This window comes from Labrus bergylta, chromosome 6 (assembly GCF_963930695.1).
Source record: "Labrus bergylta chromosome 6, fLabBer1.1, whole genome shotgun sequence".
Lineage (NCBI taxonomy): Eukaryota > Metazoa > Chordata > Actinopteri > Labriformes > Labridae > Labrus > Labrus bergylta.
The window spans coordinates 32,755,794-32,768,731 of record NC_089200.1 but is presented as its reverse complement, the minus strand read 5'-3'; the positions used below and the strand labels follow the sequence as shown (position 1 = coordinate 32,768,731).

The 12,938-nt window shown below is 44.4% G+C and overlaps 2 protein-coding genes across 5 annotated transcripts in view; one reads left to right on the top strand and one right to left on the bottom strand.

The window, feature by feature from the left end:
• Window positions 1–829: 829 nt before the first annotated feature.
• LOC110001611 (Krueppel-like factor 2) lies at window positions 830–3,735 on the top strand. Its single transcript, XM_020657095.3, has 3 exons — window positions 830–1,306; window positions 1,590–2,580; window positions 2,674–3,735. Exons 1-3 carry the CDS (start codon window positions 1,229–1,231, stop codon window positions 2,847–2,849), a joined length of 1,245 nt encoding a protein of 414 aa, XP_020512751.2. The 5' UTR covers window positions 830–1,228; the 3' UTR covers window positions 2,850–3,735.
• An 8,167-nt stretch (window positions 3,736–11,902) lies between these two features.
• eps15l1a (epidermal growth factor receptor pathway substrate 15-like 1a) overlaps window positions 11,903–12,938 on the bottom strand; it is a 56,513-nt gene continuing 55,477 nt past the window's right edge. For all 4 annotated transcript variants that reach the window (XM_065956247.1, XM_065956248.1, XM_065956249.1 and 1 more), the window contains one exon: window positions 11,903–12,938. This exon is cut by the window's right edge and continues 3,375 nt beyond it. The gene's annotated coding sequence lies outside the window, so the exon portion shown is untranslated.

Sequence of the window (12,938 nt, the reverse complement as noted above, 5' to 3'; positions counted from 1 at the left end):
AGCAGCACAAACAAAGTGCACGCTGTCCCAGAATGAACCAAACAAATACGTCAACAGGTCGGAAACAATCCCAAACAATGCTCTGACAAAGTATTCTGACACTGCCAACGATTTTCATTTACATGCATGACACATCAAATACAACACTTTGTGATAATCAGTTTAAAGCCCATGACCTATATTCCACTACAGAGTGTGATGCTTCTTATTTACCTTTAGAATAAAGCTGCTTTATTGATACCTGAGAGAGGATTAGCAGAGTAGTGACTGTGAGGCAGAGAGAGAAACCCAGATTGTAGCTGCGCCTGGTGGCTGAAGCCTGCAGCAAGAGAAACAAATCCCCCCCACCCAGCTGCTCTGAGCGGAGGAGAAACCGAGGAGTGGGGTGTTGTGGTGGGAAACCCTGTGCATGTTTGGGTAGAGAATATGTTAATCTGTCTGACAGAGGGAAAGGGGGGGGGTCACTTTAAAGGATCATGACTTTGTGAAATTACACAGTAAATATACATAAAAGAAAATGGTTGAAATGTATCGGAATGCTGCGTGTTTGTTGGCATGGGGCCCACATGCGTAATGCGTAATGCGTAATGCGCGAGACACCTGCAGCCACTCTCGCCCTCAAAGTATCCGTGTCGTTGGTCTTTTTTCAAAACGTGCAAAGCAGTTATTATGTCTTTGGAGGTGCTGGTGTGTGTGTGTGTGTGTGTGTGTGTGTGTGTGTGTGTGTGAGCGTGGGGGGGGGGGCGGGCTTTCTCTCTGTCCTGCCAGTTGGACTCAGGTTTGACAGATGGGCGGGTTCTCGGAGCAGGGTTAAGTAGCAGCCCGCAGCAGAGCAGAGAGAGCATTCCCCAGCAGTCCTCCTCTGACTCTCTCATCTCTCCTCTGCCTCTGACTCGCAGGCAGCGCGGACTTTTATACCCAATCTAAATTTAGGGGGGCTGGTCGCTGCGCTGCGTCCTCATCCTGGACGCACTTCCTTCCCCCAGCCTCACATTGGTCTGATTCGGGCCGCGAAGAATATTTATAAGAAAAAGCAGCAGCTCCTTCCAGAGACACACACAGCTGCAGCAGAGAGGAGCAGCTCGCCGGGTGGGCAGAACATCGACGCGTTCTCTAGTTTGTTCCTGGAAACTCAGCGGACTCTAGAGAGTTTATTTAACTCAGAGAAAGTGGTTTTTTTTCTTCTGAATATTTAAAGAAGATTTCTTGATTTTTTGATTTGAAACGCATGGAAATGGCTTTGAGTGGGACTATTTTACCATCGATCTCTACATTTTCCATCCAAAAGGAGAAATGTTGGGAAGATGTAAGTTGTTTCTATCTACACTTGTTTCTGACACAGAGAGAGCGCAGTGTTTCTTAATCTTATCACCATCTCATATCACAACACATGCACGCTTTTTGAACACTTTGTCAATTCTTACAAGTTATATCTCTACTCCCGAAAGTTTCTCGGTCACCTCCAGTCCGCTCTCTGTGCACCTTCAGTGTTGTTTTTGAAGTTTTTTTGAATCACTTGTCTGTGAATAGAATCTTAAGTTGTTAATGAAGAGACCGACTAACTGATCTGTATCTCTCTCCCGCTGCAGAGATGGAAAGGTGACATGAGCAGCTTAACACCCAACATGAGCAGCAGCTGCCTGGGGAGAAAGGACGAAGAGGAGCTGGATAAGTTCTTGGATCTTGAGTTTATTCTCGCTAACACCGCGGTGTCCGACGGCGCGCCGGCAGCAGGGACGGGCGCAGACTCTTATCAGACGGGGGCGTCCGTGTATCATCATCAGCAGCAGTCCAGGATGACCCAGCAGCACATCAGTTACTCCTCTGTGCAGGACATGAACAGCAGCCCTCCTCCGCCGCCTTACAGCAGCCTGATGGCGGAGCTCCTCCGCTCCGACGTGGACACCAGCTTCCTCCCCGGGAACAGCTCGAGCATCCAGGGCCGGTTCCACATCAGCTCGTCCCCCTTCCAGACCTCTCAGGACTTATTCCCAGAACACCTTAACATTAAAGTAGAGCCCGCCTCTATGGACACGTACGGACCTGTCATGGGTCTGGTGCCTCAGAGCTGCGCCAAAATCAAGCACGAGGGGAATGTCTCGTGCATGATGTCATACGAGCAGCAGCCACGGTTGGCCAACTCACCTCAGACACCTCAGGGCAGCCTCACGCCGCCTCTCAGCCCCAACGACCTGATGAGCTCCGAGTGCCACCAGCCTCAGATGACGTTCCAGCAGAGCTTCCAGTCTCACCACCGCTGCGCGCCCGGGGCATTCCCTCAGCAGCTGACGTACCCCGGGGCGCACCACCATCACCACCACCACCAGTTCCCCGGCATGTTCGGGGACGACGTGGCCATGGGGGGGCTGCAGCAGCAGCAGCAGCAGCAGCCGGCGGCCGGACAGCGGGTACTGCTGACCCCGCCGTCCTCCCCGCTGGAAATGATGGACAGCAAGCCGAAGAGGGGTCGCCGGTCCTGGCCCAGGAAACGGACAGCAACACACACGTGCACTTTCGCTGGCTGTGGGAAGACCTACACCAAGAGCTCGCACCTGAAGGCGCACCTCAGGACGCACACAGGTAAGACCTGACAGCTGCACACCTGACTCTATGAACTGCTCACTCAAAGTGTGACGTCACTCATCGTATTTTTCTTTCTTTGTTTGTCAACAGGAGAGAAACCTTACCACTGCAGCTGGGAGGGCTGCGGCTGGAAATTCGCTCGTTCCGATGAGCTCACGCGTCACTTCCGGAAGCACACCGGACACCGGCCGTTCCAGTGTCACCTGTGTGAACGGGCCTTTTCCCGGTCCGACCACCTCGCTTTGCACATGAAGAGGCACATGTGAGGAAGAAGAAGACAAACGGAGTGGACAAGGACTTCTATGCAACATGATGAACTGTCATGAACATGTGACCAGCTATAGAAGGATGCTATGCAAATATACACACACCTTCCTTAAAGAGTGTTTAGTGGTACAACGACACCTGACTTCACTGTAATACCTATAGGTGTATCATAGGTCTGTTATAGTGATTTTTCATTGGGCCAAAGGAAACCTCGTGAGAAGAAAAAGTGAGAAATATCTATTTTAATAGCCAATCATTGTTAAAGAAATAAAGCACAGAATAAGAAGGAAATAGAGCCAGAGATGACAGGAACAGATTCACTCTGTTTAGACTTCTTCTTGTGTAACGATGTAGCTGGTACTACTTTCTGTGTGACTGTCATTCCTCTCCACATGTCTGGCACATGCCGCTGAAGCAACTGGAAGCAGACAATCTTTAAAAAAAGAGATTCATCTTTTGTAATGTTCTTATCAGTGCCTTCTATAACACATTATTACGATCGCCTTATTCTTCACTTGGCCAAAGACAATCTGTTTAATTATGTGAGTGTTAACAGCACATGAAATAAGCTTTGAGACAATGTTTGTTCTAAAACTGCCTTTCACTTTGTCCTCCTCCAACGCTTGAAAAACAATGTGGTGTTTTGTGTTTGTCATTTAAAGTCAGGGTCTTGCAGGTCTCACACAAAGTGCATTCCATCTCAATGCCATGTCATAACTAAAGGCTTTAAAGTCTTTGAACAAAAAAACGTGTTATTGTGTTCTTTAATACACAAAAAAACATGTTTTTTTGTGTATTAAAGAAATGAACTGCCTTGTACATAGAACTTTTCTACATAATGTAAATAGTTTATTTTAATGTACATATTAAACTAAATGAACAGTATGTGGACTTCTGAGTGTGATTTCACACACACACACACACACACACACACACAATAACAATAGCTGTGTTTCAGTTGGTGGAGTCGGTTGTCTCTCAACCAGAAGGTCGGGGGTTCGATCCCTGGCTCCTGCAGCCACATGTCGAATGGGTCCTTGGGCAAGACACTTAACCCCAAATTTCTGTCGTATGAATGCAGCAGCCTTTACCATCAGTGTGTGAATGTGTAGGTGTGACATGCGGTGTAAAAACACTTTGAGTAGTCAGAAGACTAGAAAATAAATAAACAAGCTCAAGTCTAGTATCAGATTCCCCCTGTGACCGCCTCATGAAGGTTTCAAACCTGCATGTCTGAACCTCAAAAAAAGACAAGATACACAAAAAGCACATTTTCTCTGCATGACTCACATCGCTGTGTTTCCTCTGTAGAGGAGGATTACATCTTTTAAAGACTTCTCTTTTCAAATGAAGCATTCTAGGAAATCTATTGGGGATTACATGATGGACTTATTGGCACACAGTTTTCAACAGAGTGTATAAATTTCACAAGTGTACGGATTAACGTTGTCGAGGCCGGATCACACAAAGAAGGACAAAGCCGTGTCAACTTCCACATGTCTGCAGAAGATCCAGGTTGTAACCTGACTCTCCTTCCTCTCAGAGTCTCTATTGAATCGTTTTTATATGCCGACTCAGGGAAACTATGCAGCACATGAAGAAGACAAATATTTAAACAAAGCGGCTCAAAAACCTACGCAGCAAAATGTGTTTGTGTTTCTTCAGCTGTCGATGCCAGGTCCAGACGTTTCAGGAATTTAATCTGAAGTACCAAAATATTAAGCTAAACATACGAGCAGTGTATGAGATGATTCCGAAGATGGATTGTTTTCAGTCCTTCAGGTTCTGATTGAGCATCTGGGAACTATCTTTGAGAATTCTGGTTCTTAACAGGAAAAGGGTCCTGCAGCACCTGACCTGCAGCACCGGATCCGCAGCACCGGGTCCTGCAGCACCGGGTCCGCAGCACCGGGTCCGCAGCACCGGCCTTGCAGCACCGGGTCCTGCAGCACCGGGCCGATGCTTCCCAGCTGGGACAGAGCCACTGCCAGAGCGCTGTGGCAGCTGCCTATAAATATACATTACTTTGACATAATTACAGAGGCTGAATATAGACGGAGGCTTCATTGGGGCATAGGGGCAAACCACAACGAGTGGGAGGGATGGAGCGGTGAGGAGAACAAGAAAAGCATCTTAAATAAACTTCACGTCTGACCTCTGCCCTTTGCTGCAGGTCACCCCCCCCCCCCCCCCCCCTCTTTCCTGTCACTCTCCAGCTGTCCTGAGTTTCATGATGACACACCGTCTCCTCAGCAATCTAAATATGTTTATATTTCACAACTTCTTTAAAGAAAATACATTAAACATGTGATTCTGGTGAGCCGTCACACTTTTTCCCATACATTTGATGTCCCAGATAACATTAGGGCTTAATCACTCTTGTGTTACTTCAGCGCTCAGTCGACAGTGACGGTATTTAAATGATTTGATATGTGTGCATGCAGCAAAGTAAAGATAAACCTCCTTTATGTTTTTATATATTTATGAGGAAGTAAAACCTCAGAATATGTAACTAAAGAGTTTGTTATGATGGTCTATCTGAGGCGTCTGAGGACTTTTAGAGCTTCCAGAAACAGATATTTGGTCATCACAGCCCCCAGGATTTACTCAAGGAGTGGTCAGGTGTGATCTTCACGCAACAACTTAATAAGACTTTTCATGCATTTACAGTACAGTATTGTAGAGAGAGAGAGAAGAATAACGTGTAGGAAAGTAGCCTCAAGTCAGATTTGAACCCGGGCCGCCCACTTGGAGGACTAAAGCCTCTGTACATGGGGCGCACACACTAACCACTAGGCTACCTGCACCCCCAAATAAGTCTTCTCTAAGGTTCAATTTCAATCATTTAAATTTGAATTAGTTGTGTACCTTTAGAGATTCATAATCAGATAAAACAGCGTGTCAGCATTAAACAGGAGGTGAAGAAACATGAGAACGCTCCCCAGGTTTATCTAACTCATCTGGAAGAGAGTAGGACACTTGGTGACTGTCCATATCAGCATCATCATCATCCATCAGTACAGATACTAATGATGGAAATGAGAACAAACTGAGCAGTGTTGGTGCAGCACACACAGATAGAAACCCGTCAGCATCTCTCTATTTCACACTCGCTCTGGTGCAGCAGTCAGCGGGCGTGTGTTTATTTTGGGTTGTGAAAGAAAAAAGGCCACACATCTCGTTGTCATCTCGAGGATGGCCCCATGCCAACCCTGAGAAAAGAGGAAGCCTCGCTTCTATCATTAGTACATTTACTCAAGTGAAAAATCAAACGTTTTCATTTCCCTTATTCCACCGGGTACAGGAGGGTGGCTGAGCGTGGGAATCAGATGGTTTTACATGCTGCTTTGTGCATTCCCTCAGACAAGCAGCTGTGTGCATATATAAAACAACTGTTCCTAAACACCGCAGTGAATTCTGATTCTGATGGAGTCACCTCCTTTTTTTATCCAAACGCTTTGTCCCGATCTCTAGAGGAGATCCCAGAGAGCCAATGAATACCAAATGTGGCTTGAACAGGAGTAAAGAGCTCAAATGAAGGAAGTTAAAAGATTCTTTATATGCATGTGTGTTCATTTAATCTCTGCTTTTTAAAGGCTTGTTTTACCAAATGTCAGGTATTCTTCAGGGTTTGAGATATCTGGCCCTGACATCGCTGCCTTCACTCCCGTACAATGGAGGTCAAGGGAATTCCTTTTGTGGCGCTGACAGCTGGGCCCTTTGCCAGCGTTTAATATGGAGTCCAGATTTCCTCCATCACAGCCTCACCCACCTGAGAAAACAACATAATATCTCCCAATGTTCCCAGTGCTGTCACAGAGTCTGCCCTGTTTCCCATTAGCTGATAATACACTTTTTTTATTTCAAATTAAATGAGTCTGTCACTCGTTGTACCTGGAGAGATTACAACTCTAAGACATTTCTGAATCCCCCTTAAAGCCCTCGTCCATGCTTTAAGACTGAAATGTTCTGTTGGAGGCTGTAAACAAGCTCACAGGCTCTTGTGCAACAGTTTATCTCAGAGGAGGAACTCCCCTCCGCAGCATATTCTTCTCCCACTCCAACATAACACAGTCATAAAACCATAAGTGTGTGTGCAGAAGGCCATACCAGAGAAGTGGAGATTAGTTGTGTTTCTCCTCACAGTGTTGCTGTCAAAAGGTCGTCCCGGGTTAGGGCTCTCCAGTATTTGCATTTGAAACCAACACAGTGAAGCGTTTTGAGACTCTGTAGGGTCCGACAGTCTATGAGACAAACACGGAGTGGAAATGTTCAATGGCGTCTCAGCTTTCCTTCGCTACGTAACTTTTGCTATTCCCAAAGAGAGCTACGCAAGATCGGCGGCTGTCAATCATCGTCAAATATGAGGTAAAATCCTGTTTTTCAACCTCAAATAACTTATTTAAAACAAACTTCACAGAAAAATGAGCACTTGAACACAATGTAGGGTGATAATAACTAATGATCACAGCAGAGTTTATGTTTGGAAAAAAATTATGTGACAAGTATTTTAGCTTTACAGTTTGACCCACATCCCGTCTGTTATCATTGAGGAGGCGGGGTTTATGACCTATACTGCAGCCAGTCAGCAGGGGGAGCTCTAAAAATAAAAGCTTCACTAGACTGGGGTCCTTGTCCCGTCCATTATTTTTACAGTCTATGGGTCCGACATGCAGGTGATATCTCACCTGATTGACTGTGTGACGGTTAAAACAAAGATTCTCCATCACGTCTGTCCACTCTTTGAATTGATGGACCTAGTTATGAAACCTTTTCTAGGTAAATTCAGTGGAGCAGAAAACCTTATCAGCTGTTTGGGAAACACATGTCTTAACTGGAAAAATGTCAGTGTGAATGGAATCTGGAGGGTCGGTCGGAGCTGTGTGAGGAAAAGTGGGAATTCTATTAGTTGGAAAAGGATGCCCTCTGCTGGGACAGCGCTACCACAAGAAGGAGCAAGAAACCTGCTGGAATCCTGTAGTCACAGACTAACTGAAAAAGCATTTCTCATTCAGTAATAATAAATATTAAAGGTCAAATCAGTGAGATGTGTAGTGAGTGAAATGATAAAGGTATCTTACTATATGATCAGACATTAAGGAAACATGCTATGTTGAAGTGCTGGCTTCTCTGACAACAATGCAGCAGTCAGTATGTCCTCCTTCTAACTTTAGATTCTGCTCCTGAATGCTCTGGATTTGTTTGGACCAGAGAAGGTAGGCGCTTTTAAGACACCCCCCCACACGGCCGTTTTGGACGCCCCTCGGTTTGTCAGATATGAGAGCAGTTATCAGGTCAACAGGTGTTGCAGCGATGGAAGCGGTCAAGAGAAGTGGTTCAGATAGAAGTGATTGTACCCGACCTAAAAAGCCTCTGCATGTTTCTAATAAGCTCCACGAGCAGAAACGTGCTCAAACTAGGATCAATATTGGAGATGCTTTTGAAAAATGGAGAGAGGTTAGAACACAGAAAGGTTTACAGACCCATGCAGAGCTGGATAAACACTGAAGCTTCAGAGTCCACCACATGGTGACCTGTGTGAGCATCTACTCTAGAGAGGAGGAGGGGGGGAGAGACAGCTCTCTACAATGTTTAGAATCTGGACTGTAGTACTCATTTTAATCACTAGGAGTCAGAGTTACATACTGCTCCTTTAACTTTATTATTAATAATTATAATAATTGATATTAAGTTTAGTTGGGTTTGGGTCTTACCTTTGGTTTTGCTTGTGTACCTAGTTGTGTTACTGTGTATTACGTCTCATGCTAAAGACGTTCATTACATTCTCAACGAGCAAACATGGAAAGTTTAGTATTCACTGCACTGAGTTGGAGCTCCTTTAACTTGCTGGAGGGGTTTGTCCATCTTGGGGCTGTGTTTTGTTTTCGAGGAATGTTATAGCTTCTGAACTGGTCCCATGTAGGAACCAGACTGAGAGAAATGGGCCACTTCCTGATGCTAGACAAGGACCAGTGTCTGGTCGATGGGCCTTGACTCGGGACATCCAAACAACATGGAGCTGCAGTTCACTCTGCACTGGGATCAAGTCTTGTACTAGGTACCAGGTATCCATATCCTCCTTGATATGCATCGTATTAAGGACATGGAGAAGGACTTTTTGTTGGCCTTGAGGAACTTCTTCAAACCATAGATGACTGAGGAGGGCACAGCATGGCTCAGTTCAGGCTGAGAGCAGCAGAGTAGGAGGACTGCTGATTATAATTCAAAGACTCAAACATTTCACAGAGGTCTTTTTAGGGAATGAACTCCTTGGCTGTAAGGTACCTGGTCTGGATTAGAGTCAACCAAGAAGCTGAAGCATGTGATCACTGCTGCATTGCCTCTCAAGTGTTTAGGGGTAGGGGGACAGTCAGGGCAGAATGGCCAACAGGGGGGAAAAGTTAAATATCAGAGTTCTCCACAGAGGTGATAGTGTGACCGCGCCCTACGAGTCTAAGGTCTGTCCGATGTTAGCATTAATGTGGCCATCAGGTCAGTTCAACAAAATGACAACATCAGCATTTTCTAAACTAAGTCCAGCCTCTGAAATGATCCTTAAACCATTTAGGAGGCTTTTTTTAAAACCTGTAGGGGAATAAAAAGTAACAACCTGCCAAATGATGCCGGTGCATATTTGCTAACCTGTAGACAGAGACATGATTCAGCACTGTGACAGGTTTGTCACAGTGCTGGGAATACTATATTGATTGAAATGAAAATCCCAATCAGGCTCGCCCTGTAAGGCATGAGAGAAAACGAGGAAAAGTGCTTGTGTTGCAAAATGTGCCAAAGCTCACACACACACAGCAGCACTTATGTGTGTTTAAAATGAAATTCTTTGCCAGTTTAAATTTCGCTAGCCGATTAAGTGAGTTTGCAGCCGGGGTTGATTAAACAGCATGTGTCTGATATCTAAGACACATGTGGTATTTGGACAGGTGATTTCTGTTTGAACAGCCCAATCAGATAGAAACTCTAATATTTCATTTAGTTTTATTGAAATGGGGAACTTCCTCTCAACCACAACAGAACGTACTCAAAGAACTGTCTCAGGACTTTGTCTCTTTTTTGCAGTTAAGTATCCGAGAACATCGTTCTGTGCAGGAAACTCTCAGAGAAACACGGACTCAACGTAGAGAGGTTTTTTACGTATCGTCGGACCAACAGTCCAAACCCAGTTTCATTTTAAGCGGTGAACTCAGAAGCTGCTGAAAACAGATGAAACCAGCGTTCCCCTGCAGCTTGGATCATTTCTGACCATATTTGTGAATGATCATTGCACTCCTGCAGAAAGGAAGATCTTTTTATTTCAAAGAATCCCCCCGATTCACAAAATACTGAGGCAGAGAAATGTGTTGGGCTGATGAGGCCAAAGGTAAAAGAAGCATGACACTGAACGTTTGTGAGGCAAAACCAACATTTATCCTCCAATTCTCTCTCTGACCCAAATTCCCAGTTAAAAGCCAATAGGCTTTTCATTTCCTCCTCTCCATTACCATAGAATAAACACAAACCTAGCGAGGAATTTCCTGTTATTCCATAAGGAGATAGTTAGCATTCGCTAACATAGCAGATTGCTACGGCAAGAAATAGCTGCTGTGTTTGCTCAGCATTCATTTCACACTGCACAGCTGTGTCGGGGAAACATAGCTGGAGATAATTCAGCGCACATTGTGGATGTCTGGGAGGGACGGAGAAGCCTAGTCTGCTTTAGAGTCCAGAACAAGGTCAAGAACAAGATGTCTGTCTTTGTACATGACAAAGAAAAAGAGCTTTAGCACTCATTTAAAGGATGATTCTGGTTAATCAATAAAGTATCTATCCATCAGAAGTAACTAAAACCATTCATACACATTCATGTCTTGCCCTGGGACACATGGGACATGAGACTGTAGGAGCTGGGGATTGAACCCCTGATGACTGACTACCACTGAGCACAGCTGCCCCATCCATCCAATTACCTTTGGTGTTTTTTTTTGTTGTTCAATCATTTCTATTTGTTTTGTTGACACTGTTTACAATTGGAGCACAGTGATCATCAAGTCAGGGCTTAAGAATAGAAGTACTGAAGTCTGAGACACATTCACTTCTAACAAAGTATATTTGTTAGAAAGTGTTTATAGATATATCTAAATCAATGTTTTAATTACAAAGTGTCCTCAGTAGAGAGTAGATCTCTGCCAGGAGTGTTTAACATGTCTAACATGTGCATCAACACATTCAGTTTAATAAGACTAAGAAAACAGTAGTGTGTCTTTTGCATCTTTGGAAGAATTTTTTATGTTTTCATGAAAATTGAAAGAGCTCCAGAAACACTTGTAGTATGAAGATCAACTGTGTTAACTTACTTAGACCGACGCGTTTCTGTTACAACATCTGGGACGGCTGTGGCTCAGTGGTAGGGTTCAATGCCCAGCTCCTGCAGCCACTTGTCTGATGTGTCCTTGGGTAAGACACTTAACCCCAAGTTGCTCCCACTGCTTCATCATCGGCTTGTGAATGTGTATGAATGGATGAGTTTACTCTTTACTCAGCAGCCTCTACCATCAGTGTGTGAATGTGTATGAATGGATGAGTTAATACTGATGGACTCTTTACTCAGCAGCCTCTACCATCAGTGTGTGAATGTGTATGAATGGATGAGTTAATACTGATGGACTCTTTACTCAGCAGCCTCTACCATCAGTGTGTGAATGTGTATGAATGGATGAGTTAATACTGATGGACTCTTTACTCAGCAGCCTCTACCATCAGTGTGTAAATGTGTATGAATGGATGAGTTAATACTGATGGACTCTTTACTCAGCAGCCTCTACCATCAGTGTGTGAATGTGTATGAATGGATGAGTTAATACTGATGGACTCTTTACTCAGCAGCCTCTACCATCAGTGTGTAAATGTGTAGGTGCTACCTGCGGTGTAAAAGCGCTTTGAGTCCTCAGAAGACTAGAAAATAGATAAACAAGTTCAAGACCATTTACCATATGAAAGTCTTCGATGTGTCCCGATACCGTTGAGCTCCGTTCCAGTCACAAATCAAGCAGGAGTCGAGTTTCATTGAACTGAAATGTTTATTTTAGTAAACAGTACAGACCATGTAGAGAGGATCACTGTTTCAAATAAAACTAGCATCTGTTCTCTCCTCAGCTGTTAGTGTCACCGTAGGAAACCTTCCAGTGCTTCCTCATCATTCTTCTTCTTCTTCCTTGTTACCGTTTTTATAGGACAAATATAACAGACATGAAACTCTACTTCTGCATCTTAATAAAGACAGCTTCCATTACTTCACCTACAAGGGAGGGAGGGCAGAGGAAGGAAATCAAATCAACAAGTTTCAGGTCTCCCAATAATCTGTTCCCCTATGAAGCAGGATGAGGTCAGTACAGACAGAAGTCAAAGAGCGTGTATCAAAATAAAATATCCACCATGTTCGAGAGCGAAAAGAAGATTCAGATTGTACAGCTAGCTTAATGCTAACATTTATGTTGATGTTGTTCTGCTTAGACTGCTGATAATTTACAAACATGAAGGCTCTTTCCCCATGTTCCATGAAAAGTATTTGGGGAGGGAGAGGTTTGACGATTGTGCAGCTACTGGAATGAAATGAGAGCGTGAGCGTCCTCCACAGACAGAGGCGGGACAGAGGAGCGGGTGCATAAATAATCATATCAAACACACAACACTACATATCAAAAAACATCACATTGGTTTTACAGGATACACAAAACAACAATAAAAAAATAAACATTATCTATTGCACAATGGAGTTATCAGATGACACATACATGATGGTACCGGGTCTGGATGTCAGAGCGCCCTGAGGAGAACACTGCAGACGGGATGTGAACTCAAAACACTATGAACAGATGGAGCGTCACGTGACTGAAGCGTCAGGACAAAGTGCCAGTACCTTTTGTAAACTACGGAAAAATGTCAGACAGAGTTGGCAACAAACAAAAGGTCAGATTTTTTATATTGTAATGTTCTCGTGATCAAAGACTTTAACCTTCAGTTTGTTTTCTAATTTTTAAAAAGTGTTAACTGTCTGTTCCTGCAGGGGGCGCTGGAGTCCCATCGATGGCGGTCTC

What these genes read in the sequence shown, in the direction of transcription:
- LOC110001611 (XM_020657095.3), top strand. Translation starts at nt 1,229, where the DNA reads ATGGAAATGGCTTTGAGTGGGACTATTTTACCATCGATCTCTACATTT. An exon ending in AGGAGAAATGTTGGGAAGAT is followed by an intron (nt 1,307 to 1,589) that starts GTAAGTTGTTTC and finishes CTCCCGCTGCAG; the next exon opens with AGATGGAAAGGTGACATGAG. An exon ending in GCACCTCAGGACGCACACAG is followed by an intron (nt 2,581 to 2,673) that starts GTAAGACCTGAC and finishes GTTTGTCAACAG; the next exon opens with GAGAGAAACCTTACCACTGC.